We start from the raw sequence: 26,793 nt of genomic DNA, 5'->3' as shown, positions 1-26,793 counted from the left end.
GGCCTCCCGCCGGGGAGCGGGGCCCCAGCGCCGCCGAGGCGGCGGTACCGATCGCAGCGGGGCGGGCGGCACCGCCACTTGGCCTCCGCCGCGGAGTCACGTGACGGCCGGCAGCGCCGCCGCTGTCACGTGCCTCGCGGCGCCGTCCTCCGCCGCTGTGGTCACGTGAGCGGGCGGGAGGAACGGCGCCTGGAGGTCATGTGGCGGGCCACGCCCGGAGGGGCGGGGCCGCGCGGCGGGGCGGCTGCATGAGGTAAAGCGGCGGGCGCGACCCCGAGCCGGGGAGACGCGGTCTGCGCTGCCCGGAGCCTCCGGTGAGTGCGGGCGCTGGCGGGGCACGATCTGGCCGGGTTTTCGCTCCTCCCCCGGAGGTTCTTCGCTTTCCCCGCCATGGCGGGGCAGGCGGCAGGACGCAGCTCCGCCGGGGCCGCCTCTGCCGGCGCTGGCAGAGCTGTGCTCACGGCGTCCCGGGCTGGCGGGAGCGGGGCAGCCTGTGGCGGCGGTGGCTGTCGGGGACATGGTGCCACGCGTCCCCTCGGCGCGGAGGGGGGGCAGCCCCGCCGCGCCCCCACCTGAGGCGCAGCGCGGGAGCGGCCGTCCCGCAGCGTCCGAGCCCGCGAACAGCCGGTTCGGCGCGGCCGCGGGTCTCGGCAGCGCCGCCGGGCGCTCCGCTGCGGGGGTCTGGCGCTTCGGAGCGGCGAGGACGCGCGGGGGGGTCCGGGGCGGTTCGCGTGGGGTCGGTGTGGGGGGGAGGACGGGGGTGACTCGGCCTTTCAGCAGCAAGCCGCCGTCAGGAGGGCTCTGGATCAGAAAAACACCGCTCTGAAACCGAAACGGTATTTCCTGCTCAGCCGCTTCGCTCTGGGCAAGCTGCTCCTACCTTTGTGTTTGTGTTTTTGGGTTTTTTCCCATGTGCTGAGGAAACGCTGATGGCAGGGAGTCACATTAGCGTTCCTGTGGCTCTTTGGGATGCAGGCGCTGCCAACGGGTCGAGCGCTATCAGATGGGGAGCTGAAAGGGAAAGTAGTAAACAGGCTGTTCTTATCAGTGCGCGTCCACACTTTGAGGTCCCATCGCTTCTTGGAATACAGTAAGTGCGTGCCCACCGCTGGACTTGGAAAAGTGCCTCTCCCGCTGTTGGAGATCTTCAGAGAAAGGTTCACCATGGATTCGAGTGTACCGGTCACTGAGCCCCTTCTCCAAGGTCCTTTTTTTCCCATCAGAAAAAAATGTGCTTCACTTGCACCTCTGAAACTTCTTAGTGCTTTGCCTTGCGATAGCAGCGCTCTGGGCACAAGTGTGTTTTCCCAATGTTTTCATTAAAAACATGGTGAAATATTCTGGGAAGGGGCAAATAGTTGTTTATGATGCTTTGGGGTAAAATCTCACAAAAATGGACAAGAGCAAACCCAGCTTAACTATTGCTTCTCTGTACCCGTGTTCTGGAAATTGCACATAATTTTTGTTAGCGGGAAGTTCCGTAAAGTCTTTCATGCAGTCACCAAAGATTGCATTTCTCTACTTAAATACTTCCTCAGTTGTATTTGTGGATGTAGATGGACCAAGAAATAATTTCTGTCTGTTTGGTGATGTGGTAGTTGTGTGTATTATGATGCACTGTGTGAGCACAAACACAATTGGGTTAGAAGTTAATAATTATAGTGTATTTTTTTGTAAAGAAAAGCTTTTTCCTTCTCAGGTGAACAGGAAAAGTAAAAGCTAGCATTATCTGTCATTTACTGTTTTATTCTTCCTGTTTTCACTTTTATAATGCATTCCATGTTGTTCTGCTTTGTGTTTCAAGGATAAGCTCAAGAATGAGGAGCCCCAGTTGGACTTAATATGCTCACATAACAAGGGTTTATAAATTATATTCTGTTCCTAAATTTGCTATGATGCTTCCAGGGGAACTTTCATATTCTCCAAAAATCTGACTTGAAGAGGTAGTGGAAGGACACGAACAAGTAAAAGGATTTGCTAAGAATTTGTCTCCGGTATTACAGAAGTCTTGTTAGAAGTGAAGTGGAATGTTTTCAGTGTGTACTTTTTTTTTTAATCCAGCTTGTAAGGAAGTAAAGTTCCTCAGAGCAATTTCCATAGTCTGCTGACCAAGCAAGACTTGTTAAAGTCTTGAGCAACATGAGTTACAACCCATTTGGAGTACCACATAGCTGTCTGTGACATATTTATTATAGTTGTACAGTTTCTTCCTCAACACTTAAGCCTCATTTATCCAGTCATGCTTTTAAATGTGTCTGTTTGCCAATGAATGTAATAAAACTTCGTTCTTTCGTGTTAGACCGGATGTCCTGTAGCACCTTCTCCAGCACTTTCGTAAGCCCGAGGATGAGATGATACAGCTTTTTCTTTTCTGGCTGTTCTTTGCTCTTTTTCATAGGTCTTTGCAAGCTTTTAGGCACAGGTACTTTTTTTCCACTTACTGTATTTAGTAATGTAACTTTCTGCTCCCATAAGTAAAACCAGCTACAAAGTAGGACTCAGCCGTTTAGAAATTTATTTAAAGTCCAAAGGCTGTATTTAAATCCGACAGATTTGGTTTCTGGCATTGGTGTGAGTTTTACCTAGCTTTGACCTCTTTTAGTTTCAGCAGCTGTAAGTTCAAGATAATTATATTTTTAAAACTGGTGAAAACTGAAGTTGTGCACGTAGCCGGAAGCATTGCGTGCTTCTCAGTTTTGTGTCCTTGCTGATCCTAGAACAGGCACAAAGCATCTTTGTGGTGTGCAGTGCTTTGTTACACCGCAGTGCCTGAGTTAGCTCGGATATTAGAAGCACTAAAGTGTTTTTTATGTGGGGTAAAATGATTGTCTGGGGTTTTACCAGTGTTGTAACTTGGTCTTTGCTTGTGTTTTTTTTCCTCTTTTTCTTTTTTTTTCTTGATAGTGTGAGGTTGTGAATGACTTAACTATTACTTCATGAAACCTTATCTTGCTTCAGATATTTTACTTACAAAGACTGCTGTTAGCAGTCACTTCGTGCTTGATTACTGTTTAGTTTTCCATTCCATAGGAAGAAATTGCTGTTGGAAGTAGAAATTATTTCTCTTTCTGTTGCTTCATTCACTTAATAGAAACACTAGTTGACTTTCTTCAAGGAACAAAGTGTTTGGATCTTGACTTGGAACACAGGCATCCCAAGTGGTAAGCCTAAAAGTGTACCTGCAAAAACCATACAGGGACTTATGTCTATCCCTAATTATTGGTTTTGTTTTAATTATCCTTTGTACGCCTCCTGTTCTGTCACCAGGTGTTGTTCCTCCAGGCGTAGCCTACCATGTTTGGGTCTGCACTATTGCAGAGCCAAATTATTTCTGGGGCTCTGCTGCTTCATTGATGGTGTTAATATACAAACAAGGAAGTACTACTGCCTTGTGTACTGCAAAACACAGGTGACAGTAATGAAAGAGAACAGAAAATGGGAGTTTCTAAAGGTATTGAGCAGTAAATAGTATAGTTGAGAACAACAGGAGTTTGTTCAGAGCCAAGGCTCTTCATGAGATGAAGCCTCCTTAGATGAGGCTATGAAGACAGGCTGAGAGAGTTGGAGTTGTCCAGCCTGGAGAAGAGAAGGCTCCGGGGAGATCTTCTAGCAGCCTTCCAGTACCTGAAGGGGCTACAGGAAAGCTGGAGAGGGGCTTTGGACAAGGGTGTGTAGTGACAGGACAAGGGGCAATGGCTTTAAACTGAAAGAGGGGAGATTTCAATTTTAAGAAAAAAAATTCTTCCCTCTGAGGATGTTGAGGCACTGGCACAGGTTGCCCAGAGAAGCTGTGTCTGCCCCATCCCTGGAAGTGTTCAAGACCAGGTTGGATGAGGCTTTGGGCAACCTGGTGTAGTGGAGGGTGTCCCTGCCCATGGCAGGGGGATTAGAACTGGATGGTCTTTGAGGTCCCTTCCAACCCAAACCATTCTATGATTCTATGATATTCCAAAACAGCAGTAATTGAATTGATGCCTTTTGGTTTCTTGTATTCTAAATATATAGCTGTTGGACTAGCTGGGGAGTGGAGGGACTGCCATTTATTTGCATATCAAATCCTAAAATTCTTTACTAATGATGAATGTGTTTTACAGGTGGAGTGATGCATTGGTTAAGAATAAAACCATTATTCTTCTCTAAAACAATGTTTGATCCATAACTTAGCATATCATTGAAAGAATATGTCCGTGATAACTTTGAATTACAAGTTATTTATTAGTGGAGGTTTGCCTTGCAGTCAGTGGTAATAATTGAGATCTTCAGTGTCAGCTTATAAAATATTTGTTGTCACCTAGAAAGCTTTTTAGATGTTACAGAAGTTTTAGATTTGTTGATTGTTTCAGCTGCATCCTGCCAGAACAGTAACTGTCCTTTGTACAGTGAGGTTCTCTTCTGAGCTAATGCATACATATGTGTATATATGTATTATTTTATTTATATATAAGGACATTTTTTAAAATGGGAGGAGAAAACAGAGCTATATAGTGATGGATGGCAAGAGTGAGGAACCACAGTGCTCCAAGTTCAAGCCATCGCTGTAGTGCACAGATCGCTACGCAGCCTCATGCAGATCTTCTGACTTCTGCATCCGTTTTCATGTGAACTTGGTAAAATATTAACACGTATAAGAAGAACCAGGAGTAAATTGTCAATATTTGTGCACCTCTTGTGTACATCTAGTCAGAATTTATTGGTGTAACATATATTTCAGGCTGCTTAGTCATGAACTTTTCTTAATTTGATGTTGTCAGGAGGAGGAAACTATGACAAAAATATTTCTTTTAAGTTTCAGCCAACGTATTTCTACCAGGAAGCACTTGTAAGGGAAGCAGAGCGTTAGAAATTAAATAGAATATAACAAGGTAGAATACTGTCTCAGATGTAAGCATATATTAGCTTTTAAATTTAACTCCATGTCCTGGATGTTTTGTAAGGGGAGGAAAAAGGATGTGTGCATGCTTACAGTCACTGTGTATTAACGCTGTACTTTCTTCTGAGAACAAGATGCTCTTTAAAGGATCAGGAGCACTGGAAATCCAGCCGATTTGGTTTGCAGAAATCTCAGTAAGGCTGTACAGAAAGGCGAGATTGTGAACGTGCTTTTTCTTAATTCAGTGTCAGTAATATAACATAACTGATGTGAAGAGACAGCGTTGCTTACAAATGGCTCGTTTTCAACCTTTAGATTTGGACACGTCTCGTTTTTTAGAGGATGACATGTTTATGAAAATGATAGGAAAACTGTTAGCAACTTGCAACAAAGCAAATTAAAAATCCTTGTTTGTCATTTTCCCCACTAGCAGTGTGCTGTTTGTGATGCATGTATCCTATGGATCCAGTAGCATTTCTTAAAAGTTGGAGAACAAAAAGAAGAGACAGTTTGATACAACAGATAAATTCTATGATGGAAGTTCTGGATTCAGTCCTAGGACTCTGGAGCCTTGAGGGGTGTGTAAAAAAAAAAAAAAAAATAAAAAAAAAAAAAAATAAATAAATAAAAAAAAAAAATTCTTCTTTTATGCTTTTTGCGTGTTTAAATGACGACCTCTTCCAGGAAGGGGTTTTCTCTACAGAGTTTATTCAATGCCTAACACCATGGGGCCCTGAGCAGTTGGTCCTAGGAGAGCAGTCTCAAATAAACCTTCTTGAGATGGTGGAATGATTGAAGCTCGATTGCTTTTTTATTCATTCTTTAAATCCAAACACAAATAGCAGATGATGTGTTTTACTTTAAAGGAATGATTGTGTCTGTATGAAGCATACACTTGAAGCGTAAACAGGACATTCTGTTGACATAATAGGATTCTAACATGCTTTATAAGTGGTCTTTAATTACTGCAGAGTAATTTCTTCCACTTCTGTAAATATTATCTGCCATATTTGAAGCCACTTTACAAAGTTTATTTAGTTAATTAGGCCACTAATTCAGAATAGCACTGATAATTCCTATTTTTCTTTCCATGTTGTACCTTTAAGCGGGAAAATGTGAAGCTGTGTAAAAAATGGTGGGAGTGATTATCTGTGAAATGAACAGCAGAAGGGCAAGGAAACAAACTGAGAAAATAGAGGAAGACTTTAATGCTATATCTCAGTTTCTTGTAATTGTGGATATTATTGTGCTGTAGCTTGAGCCTCTTACACCAAAGAACAGGCAAGAGAGCCAGGAGCTCAGCAGACTTTCTGAGGCTGGCGTGCAGCTGTACCCCAACTCTCATCCAAGGCAACATAGAATCATGGAATGGTTTGGGTTGGAAGGGCTCTTCAAGATTATCTAGTTCCAACCCCCCTGCCATGGGCAGGGACACCTTCCACTAGACCAGCTTGCCCAAAGCCTCATCCAACCTGGCCTTGAACACTTCCAGGGATGGGGCAGCCACAGTTTCTCTGGGCAACCTGTTCCAGTGCCTCACCACCCTTTGAGTGAAGAATTTCTTCCTTATATCCAATCTAAATCTGCCCTCTTTCAGTGTAAAGCCATTGCCCCTTGTCCTATCACTACACACCCTTGTAAAAAGTCCCTCTCCAGCTTTCCTGTAGGCCCCCTTTAAGTACTGGAAAGCTGCTATAAGATCATCCTGGAGCCTCCTCTTCTCCAGGCTGAACAGCCCCAACTCTCTCAGCAACCTTTGAGTGTTTTACATCCCTCACAGCCAAAGTATGTCCTTACTTTATATTTTTATTTCAAAATACAGTAATAGTGCAGTTGTCGGGGAAGTTCAAGCTGATCATGTAGCTGAAATGCTTTTAAATTCGCTTCTATCCAAACCTTACTGGAGGACAGTCTGGCTCTGTCTGATAAGACTAACGTGTCTCATTTTAATTGTACGTGTCTGGTTGTGCTCACAAAATGTGCTATGAAACTTTGTACTTTAGCCTGTGGGAATATTCATTGCTTTCTGACTGTGGAGTTGTAATTATGTCTGTTTGCTCTCTGTGGACTGAGCATTCCTTATGGGAGGAACTGAGGTCATCAGTAAGGATCTTATTTCAATATGATGACATAAAAGCATGGATTTTCTTGGGTAGCTTTAAAAATACCTTGTGTCTTGGAGTGTGCAGGTGAGCCTGAGAAAGGACCTACCATATGAAATTTGCTTAAAATATACTCTTCTGATAATTCATAGTTCTCTTGTGTGTCAGGCGAAAGTTCTATATATCTGTAATTTGTGAATATTTACGTACAAATGTGTGTGTGTTTCTAATAACTTGGATCTTGTAAGAATAGGTGAGAAGTGAGATCTGTTGTAACTCTTTAGGTAGAGTTCTCTTATTCCTGCCCTTAGCAGGGATGAGTTATTGTTCCTGTTTTCTACTGACTATAGCACAACACGATGCTTTCTTCAGTAACATTCACTTAGTGCCACTGTCGTCTTCTGGGCCAGCAGCACCTGCTCAGTACAGCCAGTGCAAGTGTTGATGCTGTTTTCTTGGCCAGCCTTATCAATAATCAAAGCTCTCGTTGCCTGAGGCTCCACTTTGTGGGACATCTTTCTCCTGTCTCCTGGCACTGAGACACATCACGCTGCAGTGTGTCCTGCACGCACCCGCATCCAGACACAGCGGATCCTCATGCTTCTTAACTCATCCATGGTTGGGATGGAGGGATGAAGCATTAGCACTTTATGATGCGTTTGGAGTAAATACTTCATGCCTTTCAGGAAGGTGAGTCGTCGCAGGTCGTTTAAGGTTCTCCTGGGATTTAAATATCTGTGGGAGTGGTGCTCAGGCTGTCTGCCTTTGAAAAAGGTTCCAGTGTTGTCGCACGCAGGTGTCCAAAGTCCTTATAGCTACGAGATTCCTGCCTTGCTGAACATTCCTGGCCATCAGCCTTGCTTATCGTTAATGCACACTCGTTCTTGGGTTGGCATTTACTGCGTGATTCTTGAACAAAATTCTTATCAGAATACAAAGGTTCATGCCAGAGTTTAGGTGGATTAGCTGGTCATTTGAGGGTTTTAGGACATGTGTTAGGAAAATAAATCTTTAAAATCAGTCTCAAACTAGCTTTCATGTTGTTTACGTAGTTAAAGCTTTTTTCTTTTTTGCTCTAGAAATTATAGTTAACTTCTCCCACAGGTTAGTGGCTGACAAAAATTTGTAATGTCTTTCTGGCTCTTCACACAAGTTGCAGCTAAAGGAAAAATATGTATTTCATCTATTGGGAACTTCACTAATTCAGAGATTTATACTGTCTTTACTTCTTGTTGATTGAGCTTCATTTAGTTTCGTGCATCAGCGAGGTAACCTGTTTGTGATGAAACCTCCTTGCATTCTTACGTGGTTTGTAGCATGTCTCTAAGTGAAACCAGAAACTTTCGGACCTGCACCACAGAGCAAGAAAGCTAATTTTGTTGAACATTGTTAATACTTCATGTAATTTAGTTTTCCAAGGTAAGTCCCCAGGGTTAAAAAACGAGTTAAACGTGTGTGACTTCAGCTGTTCAGTTAATCATCAAAATTTGTTGTTGCTTCCACTGCAACCAAACATTAAGCAGTTGACTTTGATGGCTTTCCTGGTCGCTAACCTCTCTGTCTCTGGAAAAATTAATGCATATTTTCAAAAGGTTGAAAAAAAATACCTGGAAATCACTTTTTTCCCCTCTTTTTCCCCTCTGTTTCTTAACAGTTTATGCATTGAACAAAAGTCCTTTGCATCAGGCATTATTTCTACAGATTAATTTAGTTTCAGTCATTTTTTTCTGCTCTTTTTATGAGCAAATATAATAATTATAATCTTCCGAGGAGCAGAAATTGAACTCTTCTGAATGAGATATGGAAAAAGCTTGTTTTGGAAAAAGCTTGTTTTGCTCCCTAGGGCTGATTTCAGTATTGCTTGTTTTTGCTAGCATAGGATAATATATGCAATATAAATATGGAAAAACATGATCATCACCTGTGCCACTGCGGCTTACACGCCGTCCTCTAGCGTTCCAGCAGTCCGAGAGCTGGTGTGTCTCTTCCTCACTTCCTTCTCCATGTAGTTTCATGTCACATGCCAGTGAATCACAGCTTGCTGCATGCGATTAAGTGATCTCGATTGTAACGCAAATCAAATAATAAATGTCTGAACGCTTTCTCCTTTTGAAAAGTCAAAGGAATAAGTACCTAGAGTTTTCCTTCCTGTCTGGCTTTGGTCAGATTTTAACAGGTACTAGAGTTATGTGTGACTGAGCACATCATCCGTTAAATCTTTGTTTTGATTTCAATCTTTGTGAAATCATTTAAGAACAAATGTCTTGATTGTTTTTGGCCAACAGCAACGAGAAGACTTGCGTAAAATTTCACAATGGAGGCAAAATCCATAGTCATCGGTGTGGAGGGGATGACGTGCAATTCCTGTGTTCAAACCATTGAACAGCAGATCGGGAAGATGGATGGTATCCATAATGTTGAAGTAAGTAACACTATTGCTATTTCTTACAAAGCTTTGTTCTTATGTGAGAAACCATGATAAAGTGTGCACCAAGGGAGGAAAATAGGTGGAAAGAGTATGTTCCGTACGTTTCACGGGAAGCTGGCGTTAGAAGTGCATTAGAGCATTTCTGGTATAAGAGAAAAGCAAGTGCCTGCTTTACTGCAGTGGGAACTAAGTCATTTTCTGTTACTCTTAAATAGTTTCCTGCTTTAGGTTAATTCAGAATTGTGAGGTAATGAGAGAAAGAAGTCAAAAAAAAGTAAGAACAAGAAATTTTTGAGTAAAATAAAGCACAAAAGTCCTCGAACTTACACTGGTGAAAAAATCAAGCTCTATCGTTGACCCTTACACTGACTAAGTGTCAGTATTTGCTCAGAAGCTTCCAGGCCTTTTCTTTCAAACCGACGGTACGCAGAGATCACTTGCACAGGGTCAAAAGCATTTGTGGGCTTGAGGTGTCCAGGTAATCATGTGATAGTTGACCCACCATGAAAAATAAAGCTGTTCTGTTGTGGCTCATGAAATAAGAGTAGCAGGTGATTCAGGTGACAAAGGAAAGTCTTGCCAGCTCTTTCAAGCGTTTGAATTTTCCTTTCCTTTGTACACTCTGTTAGGAAATGAGGAGGAGCAGCAGAACTGTAGTCTTGAGCTGGTAACAGTGCTACTTGGTTTGCCCTTAATCCAGACTTCCTTGATCTGACTTGATTTTGACTTTTTTTTCTTAGCTCAGAGGAGACACTGATATTTTGTTAGTATTTTTTTCTGTCATGGGCGAAATACTGGGCTGTAGAGTATTCCAGGGTGAGCTGATTATTCCTACAAAATGCATCATTTTAGTGGTTTTAATAGTGAATGTTAGATGGCTAATACAGACACACACAGCTTCATTTAGGTTGTTTTGCCTCCAACTGCAATGAAACCAATAAATGTCCATGTTGCTAGTTCTGCTAAGGCCCATCACTGGGACAAAAATGAAGAAAGGTGGTTCTTAAAATGATTTAACTGGTCTAATTTAATCATGGCTGTGGTTGTCAGGTTGTACCTTTGCCCAGAGGAAAATGGAATTGAATGATAATGTGTTGGGCCTCTGGCAGGCATCGGCTTTCCCTTTTGGAAACTGCAATAATTGTGTTAGATATATCATCAGTTGGGAGCAAATTAAATTGAGGGTATTTGTACCATCTGATGTGAAAGGTTAGTCCCCAATCAGGAGGTCTCTGGATCACCAAAATGTACAGAGAGAGGGAAACCAGCTGCTTCAATGTTTGTCATATATCAAATTTCGAAACTGAATTTTGTTCTGTGAAGTTTATTGCTCGTAGCAAGTTAACGAGCTGTGCCTAAGATGCCTAGAAATGCTGGACTCCTTCCACTGCCACTGAAATCTATGGATTTTTTCAAAGAATGTTTATTTCATTCCTTGTAGCGTAAGGGCAGTTACCACTAACTGCAGAGTTGTCCATGTGATTAGACATTTTTGTGGGCTGTTTTGCTCTTGGGATCAGATTGGGTTAGTCATCATCATTCAAGAGAGTGTGGCTCTGGAAGTTTCAGTGAATGCCTTGATGCTGTCTGGATGTCATTAGTAAAAGTGACCAGACAGACTTGTAAAGGATTCTGAAACTGGGCGTGGGTGGGAATCTGTTCTCTCTAGCCGTGTTGTTGCATGGGTGAACAGAAGTTACTTTGTGGTGGCCATTGGTGTGGCTTTACTCTTTATGTGATGAGTAGTGGCAGATAAAATTATGCTGGACAAGTATTACTAATATATGCGAGTAAAAGCTATTTCTGGCCTCATGCAGAATATTAATTCTCATCTCTTAGTATCGCAGTTTGCTAAATTGTTTTGTTCTTTTTTCCTTTGCAAGGTATCTCTCGAGGATAAGAATGCAGTCGTCGTTTATGACTCAAAACTGCAGACTCCGGCAACGCTGCGGGAAGCAATATATGACATGGGATTTGATGCGACCTTATCTGATTCAGACCCACAACCTGTTTTACTTGACACTGTTTTCCTTACTATTCCTACTCAGTCAGCTCTAACGTCTAAACAGATTTGTAATACACTGCTAAACAACAAGGGTGTCATGGATGTTAAAATGTCTTCTGATCAAAAAACTGCAGTGGTGACTTTCATTTCTTCCATTGTAAATGGTAAGCAGATTATCCAGATGGTCCCAGGAGGAGATTTAAATATCTCTGCACCAGAGGTAACGTCTGGAACTTGCGAAGATTCCAGCTGGTCTCAAGCAAGTAGCGTTGTGCTGCGCCTGAAAGTGGAGGGGATGACCTGTCATTCCTGCACCAGCACCATTGAGGGGAAGATTGGCAAATTGCAAGGAATTCAGCGGATTAAAGGTAAAACCTTAGTGTATTTTTATGTAAATTGGAGTCAGCCATGCTGTTCTCTGGCTTTGTGGAGATATCCTGGGTTTAAACTAGATAGTTTAGTGTGGCAGCTACTCTTTGTGGCACCAGGCATTTAATGACATGTTTAATTTGGACTGGAAGTGAAGAAAGGAGCCCGAATTGTGGTGAGGCTACCGCTGTTACATACGTGACAGCATTCAGTGATTGTGTTGTACTTTGGTAGGCAGCCTGGAGTAGTCATATTCCATAATTTTTTTACCAGTTGCCAAAATCTCTAATACCAGATGTCTTTTTCTGTATTGTAATTAATGTGAGTTTATATTTTCTGTTCAATTAAAAATTAATGTTGGCACATACGTGATTGTATCTAAAAGGCAAGACAAAACTATCTGTGTAAATAACTTTGGCATAAACGTGTTGCCACAGGCCCCTGATAATAAATTTAGTAAGAAATAGTAATACCATCTGTGAAAGACCTGGGGAAGGAGCAAAAAAATTGAGGAAAAGGAGTTGAAAATGGTTGTAGTACTAGACAAAAAATGGTTGAAGAACAGAGTTCTTTGATATTTACCAAACCAATCAAATCTCCTTTCCATTACAGTTACACTTCTGAGCATTTAAAGCGTTCTTGGAAAGCTTTGACAAGATCTGTTACTCTTAGGGCAACGTGCTCATTATGCTTAGAGCAGTGACGCACACTCGTTTTTACTGATTAATTTTCAGTGTCCCTGGACAATCGGGAAGCTGTCGTTGTCTACCAGCCTCATCTAATTACAGCAGAAGAAATAAAACATCAAATTGAAGCTGCGGGTTTCACAGCATCTTTCAAAAAGCAGCCTAGACCCCTCCAGCTGAGTGCTGCTGACCTGGAAAGGTTGAAGAATACTCAGACCAAAGACTCGGAGACGGCACTGAAAGAAAACTGGGATGTGAATGACACAAAGACAATTGTCTTCAGAGTTGATGGCATGCACTGCCGTTCGTGTGTGCTCAATATTCAGAGTACCATATCAGCACTCCCGTCAGTGACAAGTATAGCTGTTTCGTTAGAGAAGAAATCTGCTGTGATAAACTATAACCCAAACTTAATTAGCATAGAGGTGCTGAGAAAAGCCATAGAGGCAGTGTCTCCAGGGACACTTAAAGTCACCCTTCCTGACGAATATGAAAATGTAGCACTCTTCCCCACGCTGGCATCTCCCCTGAAGTCTCCTCATCCAGCTTCGACAGATACTAGCCAGCCACTTACTCAAGTTGTTGTGATAAATATCGAGGGAATGACTTGCAACTCTTGTGTGCAGTCCATTGAGGGAGTCATATCCCAGAAGGCAGGTGTAAAATCTGTTCGTGTATCTCTCCCAAATCGTAATGGGACTATAGAATATGACCCTCTGCAAACATGCCCAGAAGACTTGCGGTCCTCAATAGAGGATATGGGATTTGATGCATCTTTATCAGGTAATGGCATATGAAACTTTTAAGTTTGAAAGGATTATGCAGTTCTGATTAGGATTTGGCACCCTGCCAAGATAAAAAAATTTAGCAGTTGACATGTACTTCGTGCTTGCCAAGAGAAGCTTTATCTTCACTGTCAATGAGATAATTAAATATACATGCACTTTGTTTAATACACCAGATTAATTAAAAATGATTGAGATACCTGGAAATATAAATCTGTCAGGCAAATACTGGTATTCGAGTGGTGCTCCAGTTTGCTACTGTATAATCATGGCATGAATATGGAATTGGGGCTTTGCTAGCTGCAAAGAATATTACGGATTGCTGCACTGAACTTTCTCTCTTTATCAAAGACTGGGATCTTGTGGAATAACTAGGGAAGGGATATTTAACCAGGCTCAGGCATGACTGGGGAGTGACAAGCATCTGAAGAGCATGGGCGTCACTGAAGAAGTTAAAGTGATGCTGTTGTGAGATAACCCTGGTAGGCAGCTAAGCACCACCCAGCCACTGGTGAGGCTGGGGAGAGAAGGGTAAAGCAGCAAAAACTTGTGGATTGGGATGGAGATAGTTTAATAGCTAAAGCGAAAGTTGTGCATACAAGCAAGGCGTTAATTCACTACTTCGCATCTGCAGGCAGATGTTTCACCATCTGCAGCAAAGCAGAGTTTCACCATGTGTAACACTTACTTGGGAAGACAAGTGCCATTACTCTGAACGTTCTCCTTTCCCTTTCTTCTGTTGCTGAGCATGACATTGTATGGTGTGGGGATATCCCTTGGGTCAGTGGGGGTCTGCTGTCCCAGCTGTGTCCCACACACCTTCTTGTGCACCACCAAGCTGCTCACTGGTAGGGTGGGATGAGGAGCAGAAATGGCCTTGATTCTGTGCAAGCACTGCTCAGCAATAACTAAAACATCAGTGTGTTCCCAACACTTTTTGGTCATGGATCCAGAAGATAGCACCATATGAGCTACTATGAAGAAAACAAACCCTGTCCCAGCCACAACCAGTACAGATGCTTACTGTGATGACTGGTACACAAAAAGTAATTGCACAGTAGGAGCAGATGGCTAGATAGTGGAATGCAGAAGACTCGTGGCAAGAATACAGGTGAGTATTAATAGGAGGAGAGGCTTCCTGAGGGGACAGGGAAGCTCTACTTCTTGGTTCAGTAAGATTGTATTTTGAGAAATACAGTATGTGAGCTGTTTTATGGCGTAACTGAAGTAGTAGTCAGGTGCTCCCATGTAATTCCTTTCGTACTGCTCCTGCATAAACATAGCATCTCCTGAATTGCTGTAAGAAGCAGTTGTGTGTAGTTTGAGAGCCCTTCTCTAAGGCCAAAAACACCAACTTTGCTTATGAAACATGCACTTGCTTACAAATTCAGCTTTGTGCTCCAGGTAAAGTCAGTAAAATTGTGTGTAAAACTAGGATTGCAGTGCAGAGGTTTAGCTCACGACCTGCAGAAGAGAACAAAGGATGTGCAACAGATCAAAAGCAATGAGGAAAGACAAAAGGAAAAATAGTTACAAAACAATAATTTCATCAGTGGCCCAAGCCTTTGTCTTATTCTCTTGCTTACTCTTAATTGACAGATAAATCTGATTGATGAGGTATGTACAACACCGTTTTTGGTCTGTAAGTTTACAGCAACATGTGTTTATGGCTGGTGTGGCACCAGCTCACACCTCATTCTGTGGCTGTTCGTAGCGTCACGAATTGTCATCTCCTTCTCAGCAGAAGCAGAACTACCTGTGGCAATAGCTCAGCCCTCGCCCGACATGCAGCTGGACTCTCACAAAACCGAGCCTTCCTCCCAAGTGTCGCCAGCCCACCCTGCCAGACAGGAGTCAAAGACCATATCAAAGTGCTACGTCCAAGTCACAGGAATGACGTGTGCTTCGTGTGTAGCCAACATCGAGAGAAATTTGAGAAGAGAAGACGGTAAGACACGTGTCTGTGTTCAAGTGTTGCTTGTTGAGAGTCCCTCTGGCTTTTGTGCAGCTGCTGGTGCGTTTCGTGGGTGAGAATATAGTCTGCTCCCTCCTGGCTCACAGGGTGAGAACAGTGTTCTTGCTGCTGCGTGGGCATGCTGGCTGGAGACAGCCTTCGCAAAAGCAGGAGTTGGAGTGTTCCGAAGGGAATGTACAGGTCAAACGTGGCCTTTTGAAACTAAACCAAACTTTTTCTACTGGAGGGATGTGCCCAGCTCTGCAACTTAAAAGGCAGAGACATATGTGCCTGTGTGAGGAAGGGAGCTATTAGAGAGGGACAGTATTAATACAGATTAAAGAGACGTAAGTTAATTTTAGCTGTGCGAGTCAGGACAACTATGTCTATCTTCTGTCAGTATGATTATATTTGCAGGAACAAATAGTTGCATGACTATGATGTAATAAGTAATTAATGCAGACTGTGTTTAATTAGCGTAATGAAGATGGATATGTTCCAGGTTAACCTGGAATTTAATTTTTTTCATCCTTGAAGCTTTTTGTACTTTCCTTTTCACTTAGCGTACAGTAGGATTGCACGTTGTTAGATTTGCCTTTCTCATACTTGTTGTCCCTTGAAAAGGCTTTTAGAAGGGCTAAACGCAGATCAGAAAAATATGCAGAACTGTATTTAAGAACTTCTAGGTAAAAATAGATCATCATATAGTGTAGAGTGAATGTTTGTGATTAGATTATTAAAAACATGCAACTTTGGAGTAATACTTTAATCTGTTACACCTACGCTTAGATGCTCTTGTTGCATCATTGATGTAGCCAAAAATGATGATGTTTTTCTTTATATGTACCCACCATATGGCAGCTTTCTCCGTTTCAATAAATGGCTATGATGCCATCACGTTACCATAAATGCAGTGTTTTCCTTAAGCACGATCTGCTATTCATGTATTTTGTTTTCCAGGAATACATTCGATTCTTGTTGCCCTGATGGCAGGAAAGGCAGAAGTGAGGTATAATCCTGCTGTCATACACCCTTCAGCTATTGCAGAGCTCATACGTGAACTGGGATTTGGAGCTACCGTGATGGAAAACTGTGGTGAAGGAGATGGAATTCTGGAACTTGTTGTAAGCTAGTAATTAAAACCAACCACCCCATCTTTATTGCTTTTATCTGTTGGATGTGCTTGTTTAAGCGTCCACTTGCTAAAGTGCTAATCATACACTAGAGCTTAATTTACAAAAAATAAAGTGTAAGAACACATCAGGTATGTATCACAAACTATATTTTTGTCTTGCAAACTGTACTGGCTTGCGACTACACTGGAGTTGGAGAAATATTCCTGTGGGTTTTTTGATTATTCAGCCTAGGAATTTCCTTTTTTTTTTCTCATTTTTGCAGCTGAGTTTGGCTCAGCGTACCCCAGCGCTGAGCTTTAGCAGAGCTTAATAACCTTGTCTCTGTGCTATGCTTCCTCTATAGTGCTCTCGTCCTGAACTAGAGAGCTCCATCTCACAGCTTCAAACCCCAGAAATACGCAATAAGTTATTCAGGATAGTCATAAGCACTTTTTCTTTTCCTGCTTTTTAAGATGCATTTATGGACTAACCTGTGGTTTTGATAACAGGAGGGGACCTTTGTTTTACAGGTGAGAGGAATGACATGTGCTTCTTGTGTACACAAAATAGAATCCACCCTCATGAAGACTAATGGTGTTTTATACTGCTCAGTAGCTCTTGCAACCAACAAAGCACACATTAAATATGATCCGGAGATTATAGGTCCTCGAGATGTTATACAAGTGATAAAGGTAAGTTTCACAAAGGCACCAAGTCTCATAAAATATCCATTGTCCTTTGGAGAGTTACATACCCCAGAAACAGAAGAGAAGTCTCTTAAAGGAAGAAAATTTCTCTCTCTCCTTCCATCTGCTATCTTCTTAGAGCAGGTTTCTGCTTATAATATGTGTTTTCTGGCTCAAAAGCAATGCTTTATCATGACTTTGCCTAAGTTTTTGAGCAGAAATACTAGGAAAAAGCCAGACTATGGTAGAGTTGAAGATACCAGCTATAGGTTTGCAGAAAAATAAAGCACATCTGTGAGTACTGCAGCAGGAGAGAGGTGAAACAAGTCTCTTGGCTTTCTCTCTCAATTTCTCTACTTCTGTGCTTCAGGAATAACTGTTTTGGAAGCCACATTTTAAGATAGCATTTTAATGTTCTGGAAGGGTTGATTTCTACATCAGATGGCTTTTCTCTCTTTGCAAAGTAACTAAAAAATAGTACCAATCGTATCAGAAATGTTAAAGTCAGTCAGATGTAAGACTGGCACCATCAATAATCTGGCAAAAGCTTTATTTGAGCACAAAGTGTCTTTAAAAATTGACTGTTCTCTTTTTTATTATTGTACTTTTTTCCTTAGGATTTAGGTTTCACTACTTCATTAGTCAAAAAAGACAGATCTGCTAGTCATCTAGATCACAAACAGGAAATAAGGCAGTAAGTATTCCTGCACTTAATTTAGATTCTGTAAATATCTTCTTTTTTAATCAACAGTAAAGTCATGGATTTTTTTTTTTGTGACTGCGCAGACTTGGTAGCTAAAATGTTATCCAGCATGTGACTGCAAACCAATTTTTTTTTTTCTTTTTTTAAATCCGAGGTGGAAAAGGTCTTTTGTTGTGAGTCTCGTTTTCTGTATTCCTGTCATGGGGCTGATGATTTACATGATGGTTATGGACAGTCAACTGGCAGATGCTCACGCACATCACAACATGAGCAGTGAGGAAATGGAGGCCCTTCACTCCTCTATGGTCCTGGAGTACCAGCTCCTGCCAGGACTGTCTGTTATGAATTTCCTGTCGTTTTTACTCTGCGTCCCTGTACAGGTAAGTGGGAATAAGACAGCTCCTAGTTTGTTGGTCCTAAACACTCAAAATGGAAGGTGATGAAGACATTAAATTTGAAAAGCGTAATTATGCTGATTCAAAGGGCCTTTGAGGTGGTTATGTGCTTCTGCTGTTGCCCAAATAAGTGGTGATAAGGGTTGTTACGGGCAGGCCAGCCAGTGTAGAGGTGCTGTGCAGCCAAGCAGCATCTGAGGCAGCCTACCTGGCTGCACTGGTGGGCATGGGCAGGGGAGGTCAGAAGTCCTGAGAGTACCGTGGTAGGGATCATAACCCTTGGCTAGAGCTGGGATTTTGTTCAGGAAAAGGTGGAGAAGGCAAACAACACAAATAAACAAGGGATCTCCCTCTCTTCTGGAAATGGTGCTGCTGTGTGTTACAAGTGTGTGTAAAACACAACCGGTGCTCTTGTTGCAGGTGTTTGGGGGCTGGCACTTCTACATACAGGCGTACAAAGCGCTGAAGCACAAAACTGCAAACATGGATGTGCTCGTTGTTCTGGCGACTTCCATTGCCTTCGTCTACTCGCTTGTTATTCTCCTAGTTGCAATGGCTGAGAAAGCAAAAGTAAACCCTGTGACTTTCTTTGACACGCCTCCTATGCTGTTTGTGTTCATCTCCTTGGGCCGGTGGCTGGAGCACATTGCGAAGGTAAGGACAACAAAAACCCATGATATCTACAAGCTGCAAGACACTAAGAATTGTTTCAGAATGTTACATACCTTTAAAAAAAAAAATTCCCATGGAAAAGCTTTGTTAGGTTATTTTAACCTTCTTTGTTGTAAAATCATCTTCAGTAACTGAACTAGTGAAAATATGAAATGACTTAATGTAAGTCTGTTTGCAGAAAGTGTTTTCTTAATAGGGTAAATTGCAACATATGCAGTTGTCATTTACCCAGCAATTTTTTTCAATAGCATAGTCAGAAAAATATGAAAATTATTATTCTAGGGTAAAACATCAGAAGCACTGGCAAGACTAATTTCATTACAAGCTACTGAAGCTACTATTGTTACCTTGGGCCCTGATAACGTTCTTTTAAGGTATCTTGTCATTTGCTTTTTCTGTTGTTCCTTTTTTGTTGTTAATATGCTTAATTCACAAATGTTACTGTTCTATAGAACTGTGAAGCAAATAACTTCATATTTGCTGGCAGATTTGCCAGATATAAATGTTAAAATGCAGAAAAACTAACACTGCTCTCATTGATTTTATTGGAATCTTGCTAATTTTTGCTGTGATGAGAAAATTAGTGCATTTTCTCAACTGCAAAGTAAATAAAACTTTAATAAAATTATTTCAGTGCTTTTTAAAGTGGCCTTTCTTCTAACAATTTTTTTATATGTTAACAATGTCAATCAGTGGGATTATGCTTTGTGTATAGTGACAACTCCCTTTGCCTGGGTAACTTCAGTTAACAATCTCTTATTAAAAACACTATACGTCATTCTAGTGAAGAGCAAGTTGATGTCGAACTGGTTCAACGAGGTGACATTGTCAGAGTAATCCCAGGAGGCAAATTCCCAGTGGATGGTCGTGTTATTGAAGGACACTCTATGGTAGATGAATCTCTCATCACAGGTAAGCATTTGCTTTTTACGAGTGTAAAAAATGCTTTTCTTTCCTTGAGTCTGAGGAAGGGAAGTCGAAGCTGATGTTCTCCTCGCTCTTCTCATTGCATGTTAGGAGCTGGCAGCTGTTCTAATACTGCTGAAGAATATACCTGAGTATCTGTTCTTGACCTTTCCGCAGGTGAAGCGATGCCCGTGACTAAAAAACCTGGCAGTACAGTTATTGCAGGTTCTATAAACCAGAACGGATCACTACTGATTTCAGCAACCCATGTCGGAGCTGATACAACTCTTTCCCAGATTGTTAAACTTGTGGAAGAGGCGCAGACCTCAAAGGTAGAGCATTATCAGATTAAGCGTTTGGGTTTTGTCGTAATCGTTTAGGCATCAGCATACCAAGTCATTTCAAGAGTGGTTAAGGTTTAGATTTTAATTGCAATTGCATAATGAAACGTCTTGCTGAATAAGGACTTTGATACAGTCTACTGTTCCAAGTCTCATCGTCTTAAGTAAATATGTAATTATGAAGTGAGATATGCCAAATGTGCTGCAGACAGAAGCTGTGGTTGTATCTACGTCCGAAGGCATAGGAGAGAGTAAGCATAATGTTGGTGGAGCTGACGTGTTTCTCCTTCCTAGGCTCCTATCCAGCAATTTGCAGACAAACTGAGTGGCTACTTCGTTCCTTCTATTGTGGCTGTCTCTGTGGTTACCCTTTTTGCCTGGATTATAATTGGATTTGTGGATTTTCAAATAGTAGAAAAATACTTTCTGGTAAGAAGTCCCCTTAAACACCTTCTGAAATATGTAAAAAGCAGGTAGCCTACAAGCTGATTAGACTGCAATGGTTTCCTTTCTGAATTATCCTTGCAGACAGTTGCTGACTATAGATGTTATACTGTTGTTGTTAATATTTTTTCATATTGTGTTTTTTACACTGTATCACCCCTTCATTTATATTTAAAGAGAATCTGCAGTAATTAATCAACTTCTGAAAGTTAATATGAAAAAAAAGTAAATACTAAACATCAACATTTCCCCATTTCCATTCCTTCTGTATGGGGAAAAGAAGTCCCTTGTGTCACACGCTCTAGTTTTGTTAGAATAGTTCTGTGCAAATTCATCCTTGAAATCAGTGGATTTCACCTTCGTTACAGATGTCAGAGAACGAGGATCCTAACTTGTACCTTAGGGTTGCTCAGACCGCAGTTTTCTTGGTTCATAGCTATTTCTGATCAGAATTTATTAGTTTCTAGGAAAGCAATCTTCATATCCTTCTTTATTGTTGTATATATTGTCGATAGTATGTGGTAATGCAACAAAAGATACTCTGATAACTCTTTTACAGTGTCTCTTACTGAGGAAAATGTCCTATAAATAAAACAGATTGTGGGTATATGCAATATGGAACAGAACTTAGTCTTAGTTAATTAGTTATTAATCTTAGCTTTTTCATAATTTGCCTGTGCTTTACTTCCTAATATTAATACTTTAGCATGTATATTTGCAGATTTTTTCATGTCAAAGACAATGTGTAGTTGCATACATTGTTCCTGTTGTTCAGTTCATTCTACTACTAAACAAATTTCTGTCACTAGGGCTACAACAAGAGCATTTCTGCAGCTGAGGTGATAATCCGCTTTGCTTTCCAAGCCTCCATCACAGTCTTGTGTATCGCATGCCCCTGTTCTCTGGGATTAGCCACCCCGACAGCCGTGATGGTTGGTACTGGAGTCGGAGCTCAGAATGGTATCCTGATCAAAGGAGGAGAGCCGTTAGAGATGGCACATAAGGTCAGAAACGTGGGCTATTGTTACGAGAGCTTCGAAGGCTGGTGGTGGTGGTGTCTTGCCAGTTGCTGCCTGGGCAGATGGTTACGTGTAGATCAGTGTGTGTTAGTGATGTTTGGGTAAATTCGGTGGGGTTTGGAGGAAGCTACACATTAAAGCTTTGTTTGTTGAATGAAGTTCTCCCTGTCTTGCTGCAGGTGAAGGTGGTTGTATTTGACAAAACAGGTACTATTACTCATGGGACTCCAGAAGTGACACAAGTGAAGTTTCTGGTGGAGAGTAACCAACTACCACACAATAAAATGCTGGCCATTGTGGGGACCGCGGAGAGTAATAGCGAGCATCCTCTTGGGGTGGCAGTAACAAAATACTGCAAGAAGGTGAGTTATTTATCCAGGAGAAGAGAAGTTTGTGTTACAGAAGAACTTCTCTTGCAGTACTTACGACAAGGCTATTCATACATGTTATTTAGGAAGTAATTGATGTATTCCATTGGGAAAGCTGGAAGTTGTGTAGCCACATAAATCACTTAACACCGTGTAAGATGCACTGGATACTCGAACTTATGTTTTGATGACTGATGGAATATTTCTCTGTTCCTGTTCAGAGTTAGTTTGACTGCACTTTACTTTGTGAGGTTTGTGAATGCGGCGTGCTTTTATATATTTCAAAACTTTCTCAGTTTGTGTCCTTTTTTTCTTTAGGCACTGGACTCAGAAACCCTTGGGACATGCACAGATTTTCAGGTAGTGCCTGGCTGCGGCATTAGTTGTAAAGTCTCCAATATTGAACCATTACTCTACAAGAAAAATACAATGGTTGAAGAAAACAATATTAAGAATGTGACACTTGTGAAAATTGAGGAAAACGTGGATGAATCAGTGCAGCCGGCTTTGATTATTGACGCTGAACTACCAAGTAAGCGAGCTCTGACTTGTAGAATAAAATGGGTCATTTTTGCTTTTATGTCTTTAGGATCCTTAAGAATTAGGTCACTTTTTTCTGCCTTGGAGAACTGGGCTTCCATGAAGGCACACGTGAAATAGTTGGTCATTAGTTTATTTCATGCTTGCATGTCACTTGGGACATTTTGATTAAATACAGTTTGGAGTTGTGTTGAATATGGGGCCAGAAAACTATATAGGATTTGTCTTTCAGCTCTCTGTTTTTACTTTCCTTCATCCCAAGTTACCATTTGCTAGCCAAAATTACGTATATTTGCACAACTGACTAGTTTTCAGTCAAGAACAGCTCTTCGTTAGATCTTTCAGCCATACTGGACTGTTAAATATAAATTAGAAGCACTGAGAAGGGGACTTGGTCCTTTACTGTCCCTTGACCTGTGATTCTTTGTCCACTGGCGCGGTAACTACCCGTTACTGAAGAAATGTTAGGGTCTTTTCTTGCCAAGAACACCTGAAAAAGTTGATAAGGTAGAAAGTATTGAGAAAAACTTTCTTTCTGTTTGGATTCTCTGTAATGATATTTCAGTGCATACTGGGAGAACCTGGTTAGGATTAGCTGGAGGGAATCTTCCTGGTTATCCAGATGACAGTAGGATTGTATTTTCTTTCTTCAGCTACTACGGCTTCTCCGAAATACTCTGTTCTCATTGGGAACCGGGAGTGGATGACTAGAAACGGCCTCCTTGTGAAAAGTGAAGTCGATAAAGCCATGACGGAACACGAGCGGAGAGGTCGCACAGCAGTGCTGGCAGCTGTTGATGGTAAGTTCAGTGCTGTCTGTTATTTATTCAGAGATTGATTTGTCACTATTTAAATAGAAAGTAACAAGTAGTAATGTCATAGCAGTTGTATCTGAAGCAGAATAATGGGATGAAAAGGGATCATTAACTAGTTTTATAACACTTCCATATGGGAAAGACCTCTTCCTGCCTTTCTTAGTTGACAGTGGAGTTGGACATAATGCAAAGGGGTGGGGGGAGGAGAAAAAAATGCTTTGTTGTTGGACAGTCTGTGCTCTGTATTGCTTTAAACATTGCTGTCCTCATACCTGTTCTCATTCTGCTTTTTACTGTTGTTATTACTGTTTCTGGAATTGGTCTTACTGGGAAAAAAGGCTTTTTTTTCTAAAGCCATAAAGATCTTTATTACAAACATATTATTTCTTTCTGTTCTATTAGGAGTGCTTTGTGGCTTGATAGCCATTGCTGATACTGTGAAACCAGAGGCTGAGCTGGCAGTCTGCACTTTGAAGAGTATGGGGTTAGAAGTTGTCCTAATGACTGGTGACAACAGCAAAACAGCAAGATCTATTGCTTCTCAGGTGAGCTGTAATACGGGTGTTTGGGTTTGAAGTTGCTACAGGCCACGTAAGGAAGCCTGTTGTGTCACGTTGATACTGCTTGTGGCTGGCGTAGAACTGATGGATTGTGGAAAATGGTAATGTAAACAAATTCAGAATAAGGGAGAATGAAAGAAGCCTTTTTGAATGGAAGCAGCATCGACTTGGAATTCGGAGCTGTTTCCATATCAGATGGGTATGGTCGTTAGCTGATGAGTGATAACGTAGGTTTCAACCGTCCTAGTCACATGAGAGGCAGAAGTTTCATAGCTAGCAGAAAAGCTGCAAGACGGTTTCGTACTTTCTCTCTCCTTAGGTTGGCATCACCAAAGTGTTTGCAGAGGTTCTTCCCTCCCACAAAGTAGCCAAAGTGAAGCAGTTGCAAGACGAAGGGAAACGGGTGGCCATGGTTGGAGATGGCATCAATGACTCCCCAGCTCTTGCTATGGCCAACGTGGGAATTGCTATTGGCACGGGTACTGATGTAGCCATTGAGGCAGCTGATGTGGTTCTAATCAGGGTAAGAAATACAAGTGCTTCATTAAAATGAGATTGTAAGAGGACTTAAAAGGCCCAGGATGTCTTGACTGATTCAGACCACTGCTGAGACAGTAAGCCAGGAAAACTGGAGCAGAAAAGGGATTGTCTTAATCATATTTGTTTAGTGTAATGGTAATTATCCTATGAACGAAACTTCCCCGTTGTCTGGGTGCTACATATGTTGGGGTAATTAAAGTTTGAGAGTGGGCAAAGCAGGAGAAAGTGACCTGAACTTTGGCAAACATAAATTATATTTCAGTAACATGCCACGGTATCTCCAAGGTTATAGTCACATCAACTATGTATCACGACCACCTTGCCAGAAGTTGTGGTCAAGGTCTAGAGCTGCGCTGTGTGGTGCTGTTACGTTACTTGAATTACAGCCACATCTTGAGAAAGACTGGCGTTGACTGTGTGGGCTCTGTGCAGACAAACTGGAGCAGTCTGCAGGATCCTTAATACGTGTAGTCTGTTACATCCAGTGCATGGTGGTTCACTTCAAAATGGGAACGTGATGGCACTACACGTATGCTTTGTTTCTCTCCAGCTTCTCTAATAAACATCTGAACTTGCAGGATGACTTGATGGATGTGGTAGCAAGTATAGATTTATCGAGGAAAACTGTGAGAAGGATCCGGATCAACTTTGTCTTCGCTCTGATTTACAATCTCATTGGAGTTCCCATCGCAGCTGGTATGTGAATCCTTCCCTGCAGTAATCAGATTGTGCTTAGTGGGTAGAAGGTTGCAGTGGTTTACTGTTGTGTGAAAGAGCATCCGTTTTCTTTATTTCTGACTGTCAGCAAGTGCAGAGTGCTCTGCCTGGGGACGTTGCAGTTGCGTATTTCTGAGCTGTCCTCTCTTGTTATGGCTGTTACGGATATGCTCAGCACATCAAAATAACTTTTATCTTTAAAAGGTTTATTGAATGAGCCTGATCTTGTGAGCAAACAGTTTACTGCAAGGTGGGCAAGACATGCCTACCTGTGACATGCCTGAGTGCGTGACACATCCAGCTGTATTCACCTGTAGGTTCTAGCTGAGCTAGAACACAAATATTTGTTGTATTAAATATTTGTTGTTTAACACTAAACTAAAATCTTATTTATTAACATATTGAAATGCAACTAAAACTGTACATTCCATGTGAAATTGTACGTGTTAATACATGAATAATGCCATGTTGCTGCTCCAAATTTATTGCTGTTTTATTTTTCTAGGTGTCTTCCTGCCAATCGGTTTGGTTTTGCAGCCCTGGATGGGATCTGCAGCCATGGCTGCCTCCTCTGTCTCTGTTGTGCTTTCTTCTTTGATGTTAAAGATGTGAGCATGAACAACTTTGTGGTTTGTTCAGGTCTTTCACCTCGAGTGGTAGAAAATAAGTGTGGGACTATGACAAGTTTCAAAGCTTTTTGAAGAGCAGTTCAGGCAGGTCTGTGTTTAGCAGCAACTGGTTTTGCTCTTGCTTGAGAAGAGAAGTCAGTTAGTCCAAAGCGCTTCAGACAGTAGTGTTTAAAAATGTAATTTCTAACGTGAAGAGAAATGTACAAATCAGAAGTGTGTTCAGAATGAGAAATTCCTTAGTGGCCTTTGTATGTTTGTGAGAAATCTCGTCAGGACGTGCTGACTTCCGAGACAGTGCAGCTGTGAACACCACACTGACGCTGAGGATGGTCGCAGTAAGGAAACCACGCTGCTGCGTTTGCCGCCGCGTTGCTGTTCCCGACTCCGCAGTTCGGAGTAGCGTAGCGCTGCGGTGGGAATGGTGCTGTCTTTTGCTATTTAGTTAACACGTGAGGCTTCAGAAGGAGGAGAGTAGAAGAGTTGGTAAATGATAGCTACAGTGAGTCCACTCGCAGGAGATAAGTTTGCTGGTATGTTTTGCAGATGCTCAGCACCACCAGAGCGGTTAAATACTGAGTGATGCGTTTCAGCGTTACCGGTTCTTCTGTGTCCTGGCCAAAAAGCACTGAAGTAGCTCTGGTCATATAGTAGCCTTGCAAAATCTGAAACTTTCCTCACTGTATAATCAATCAAATTATAAATATCTCTGGCTTGTGCATGACGGAGGCATGTAGGCTAGTTTCTTTCCATGTGTTAGTGTACTTCAACATGAGATGTATTGTCATCCTTTGATTTTTTTTCCTTCCTTAGGTACCAGAAACCAAGTTCTGAGAAACTTGAGTTCCGAGCCCGTGGCCAAATGAGGCACAGGAGCCCATCAGAAATCAGCGTCCACATTGGAATTGATAAGACTGGGACAGGCTCTCCTAAACTGAGCTTAATGGATCGAATCATCAACTACAGTAGAGCCTCTATCAATTCTCTTTTCTCAGACAAGCGTTCGGTGAACAGCATCGTTCTTAATGAACCAGATAAGCATTCGCTTTTGGTGGCAGATTTTGGAGATGATGATGACACAGTATTATGAAAGACTTGCCCCTCCCACCCTTGCTAAGCAAAAAAAAAAAAAACACCACACCAAACA

General features: G+C 41.8%; 1 protein-coding gene across 4 annotated transcripts; it reads left to right on the top strand.

Annotated features, from left to right (window-relative positions):
* Positions 1-237: 237 nt before the first annotated feature.
* ATP7A (ATPase copper transporting alpha) lies at positions 238-26,793 on the top strand. 4 transcript variants are annotated; one of them, XM_086619464.1, is made up of 23 exons: positions 238-314; positions 9,258-9,394; positions 11,284-11,773; positions 12,509-13,243; positions 14,987-15,193; positions 16,160-16,323; positions 16,845-17,006; positions 17,618-17,694; positions 17,858-18,083; positions 18,519-18,752; positions 19,053-19,144; positions 19,555-19,682; positions 19,854-20,008; positions 20,312-20,446; positions 21,271-21,465; positions 21,660-21,842; positions 22,167-22,380; positions 23,042-23,188; positions 23,606-23,748; positions 24,083-24,286; positions 24,882-24,999; positions 25,526-25,628; positions 26,460-26,793. In XM_086619464.1, the coding sequence occupies exons 2-23, from the start codon at positions 9,287-9,289 to the stop codon at positions 26,734-26,736; spliced, it is 4,497 nt and encodes a 1,498-aa protein (XP_086475590.1). In that variant the 5' UTR covers positions 238-314; positions 9,258-9,286; the 3' UTR covers positions 26,737-26,793. The 4 variants fall into 4 exon arrangements, with proteins under 4 accessions (XP_086475590.1, XP_086475593.1, XP_086475589.1 ...); XM_086619467.1 differs by lacking the exon at positions 238-314 and adding an exon at positions 6,595-7,662 and having other exon boundaries at positions 14,990-15,193; XM_086619463.1 differs by lacking the exon at positions 238-314 and adding an exon at positions 6,595-7,662.

Source organism: Tauraco erythrolophus, chromosome 13, assembly GCF_009769465.1.
Source record: "Tauraco erythrolophus isolate bTauEry1 chromosome 13, bTauEry1.pri, whole genome shotgun sequence".
NCBI classification, from domain to species: domain Eukaryota; kingdom Metazoa; phylum Chordata; class Aves; order Musophagiformes; family Musophagidae; genus Tauraco; species Tauraco erythrolophus.
This window is presented reverse-complemented; position numbering and strand designations above follow the sequence as displayed.

Bases quoted from the DNA above. Each gene is read 5' to 3' on its own strand.
- ATP7A (XM_086619464.1), top strand. From the start codon at position 9,287: ATGGAGGCAAAATCCATAGTCATCGGTGTGGAGGGGATGACGTGCAAT. The intron at 20,009-20,311 runs GTAGAGCATTAT...TCTCCTTCCTAG, and splicing joins AAGAGGCGCAGACCTCAAAG to GCTCCTATCCAGCAATTTGC. The intron at 24,287-24,881 runs GTAAGAAATACA...CTGAACTTGCAG, and splicing joins CTGATGTGGTTCTAATCAGG to GATGACTTGATGGATGTGGT.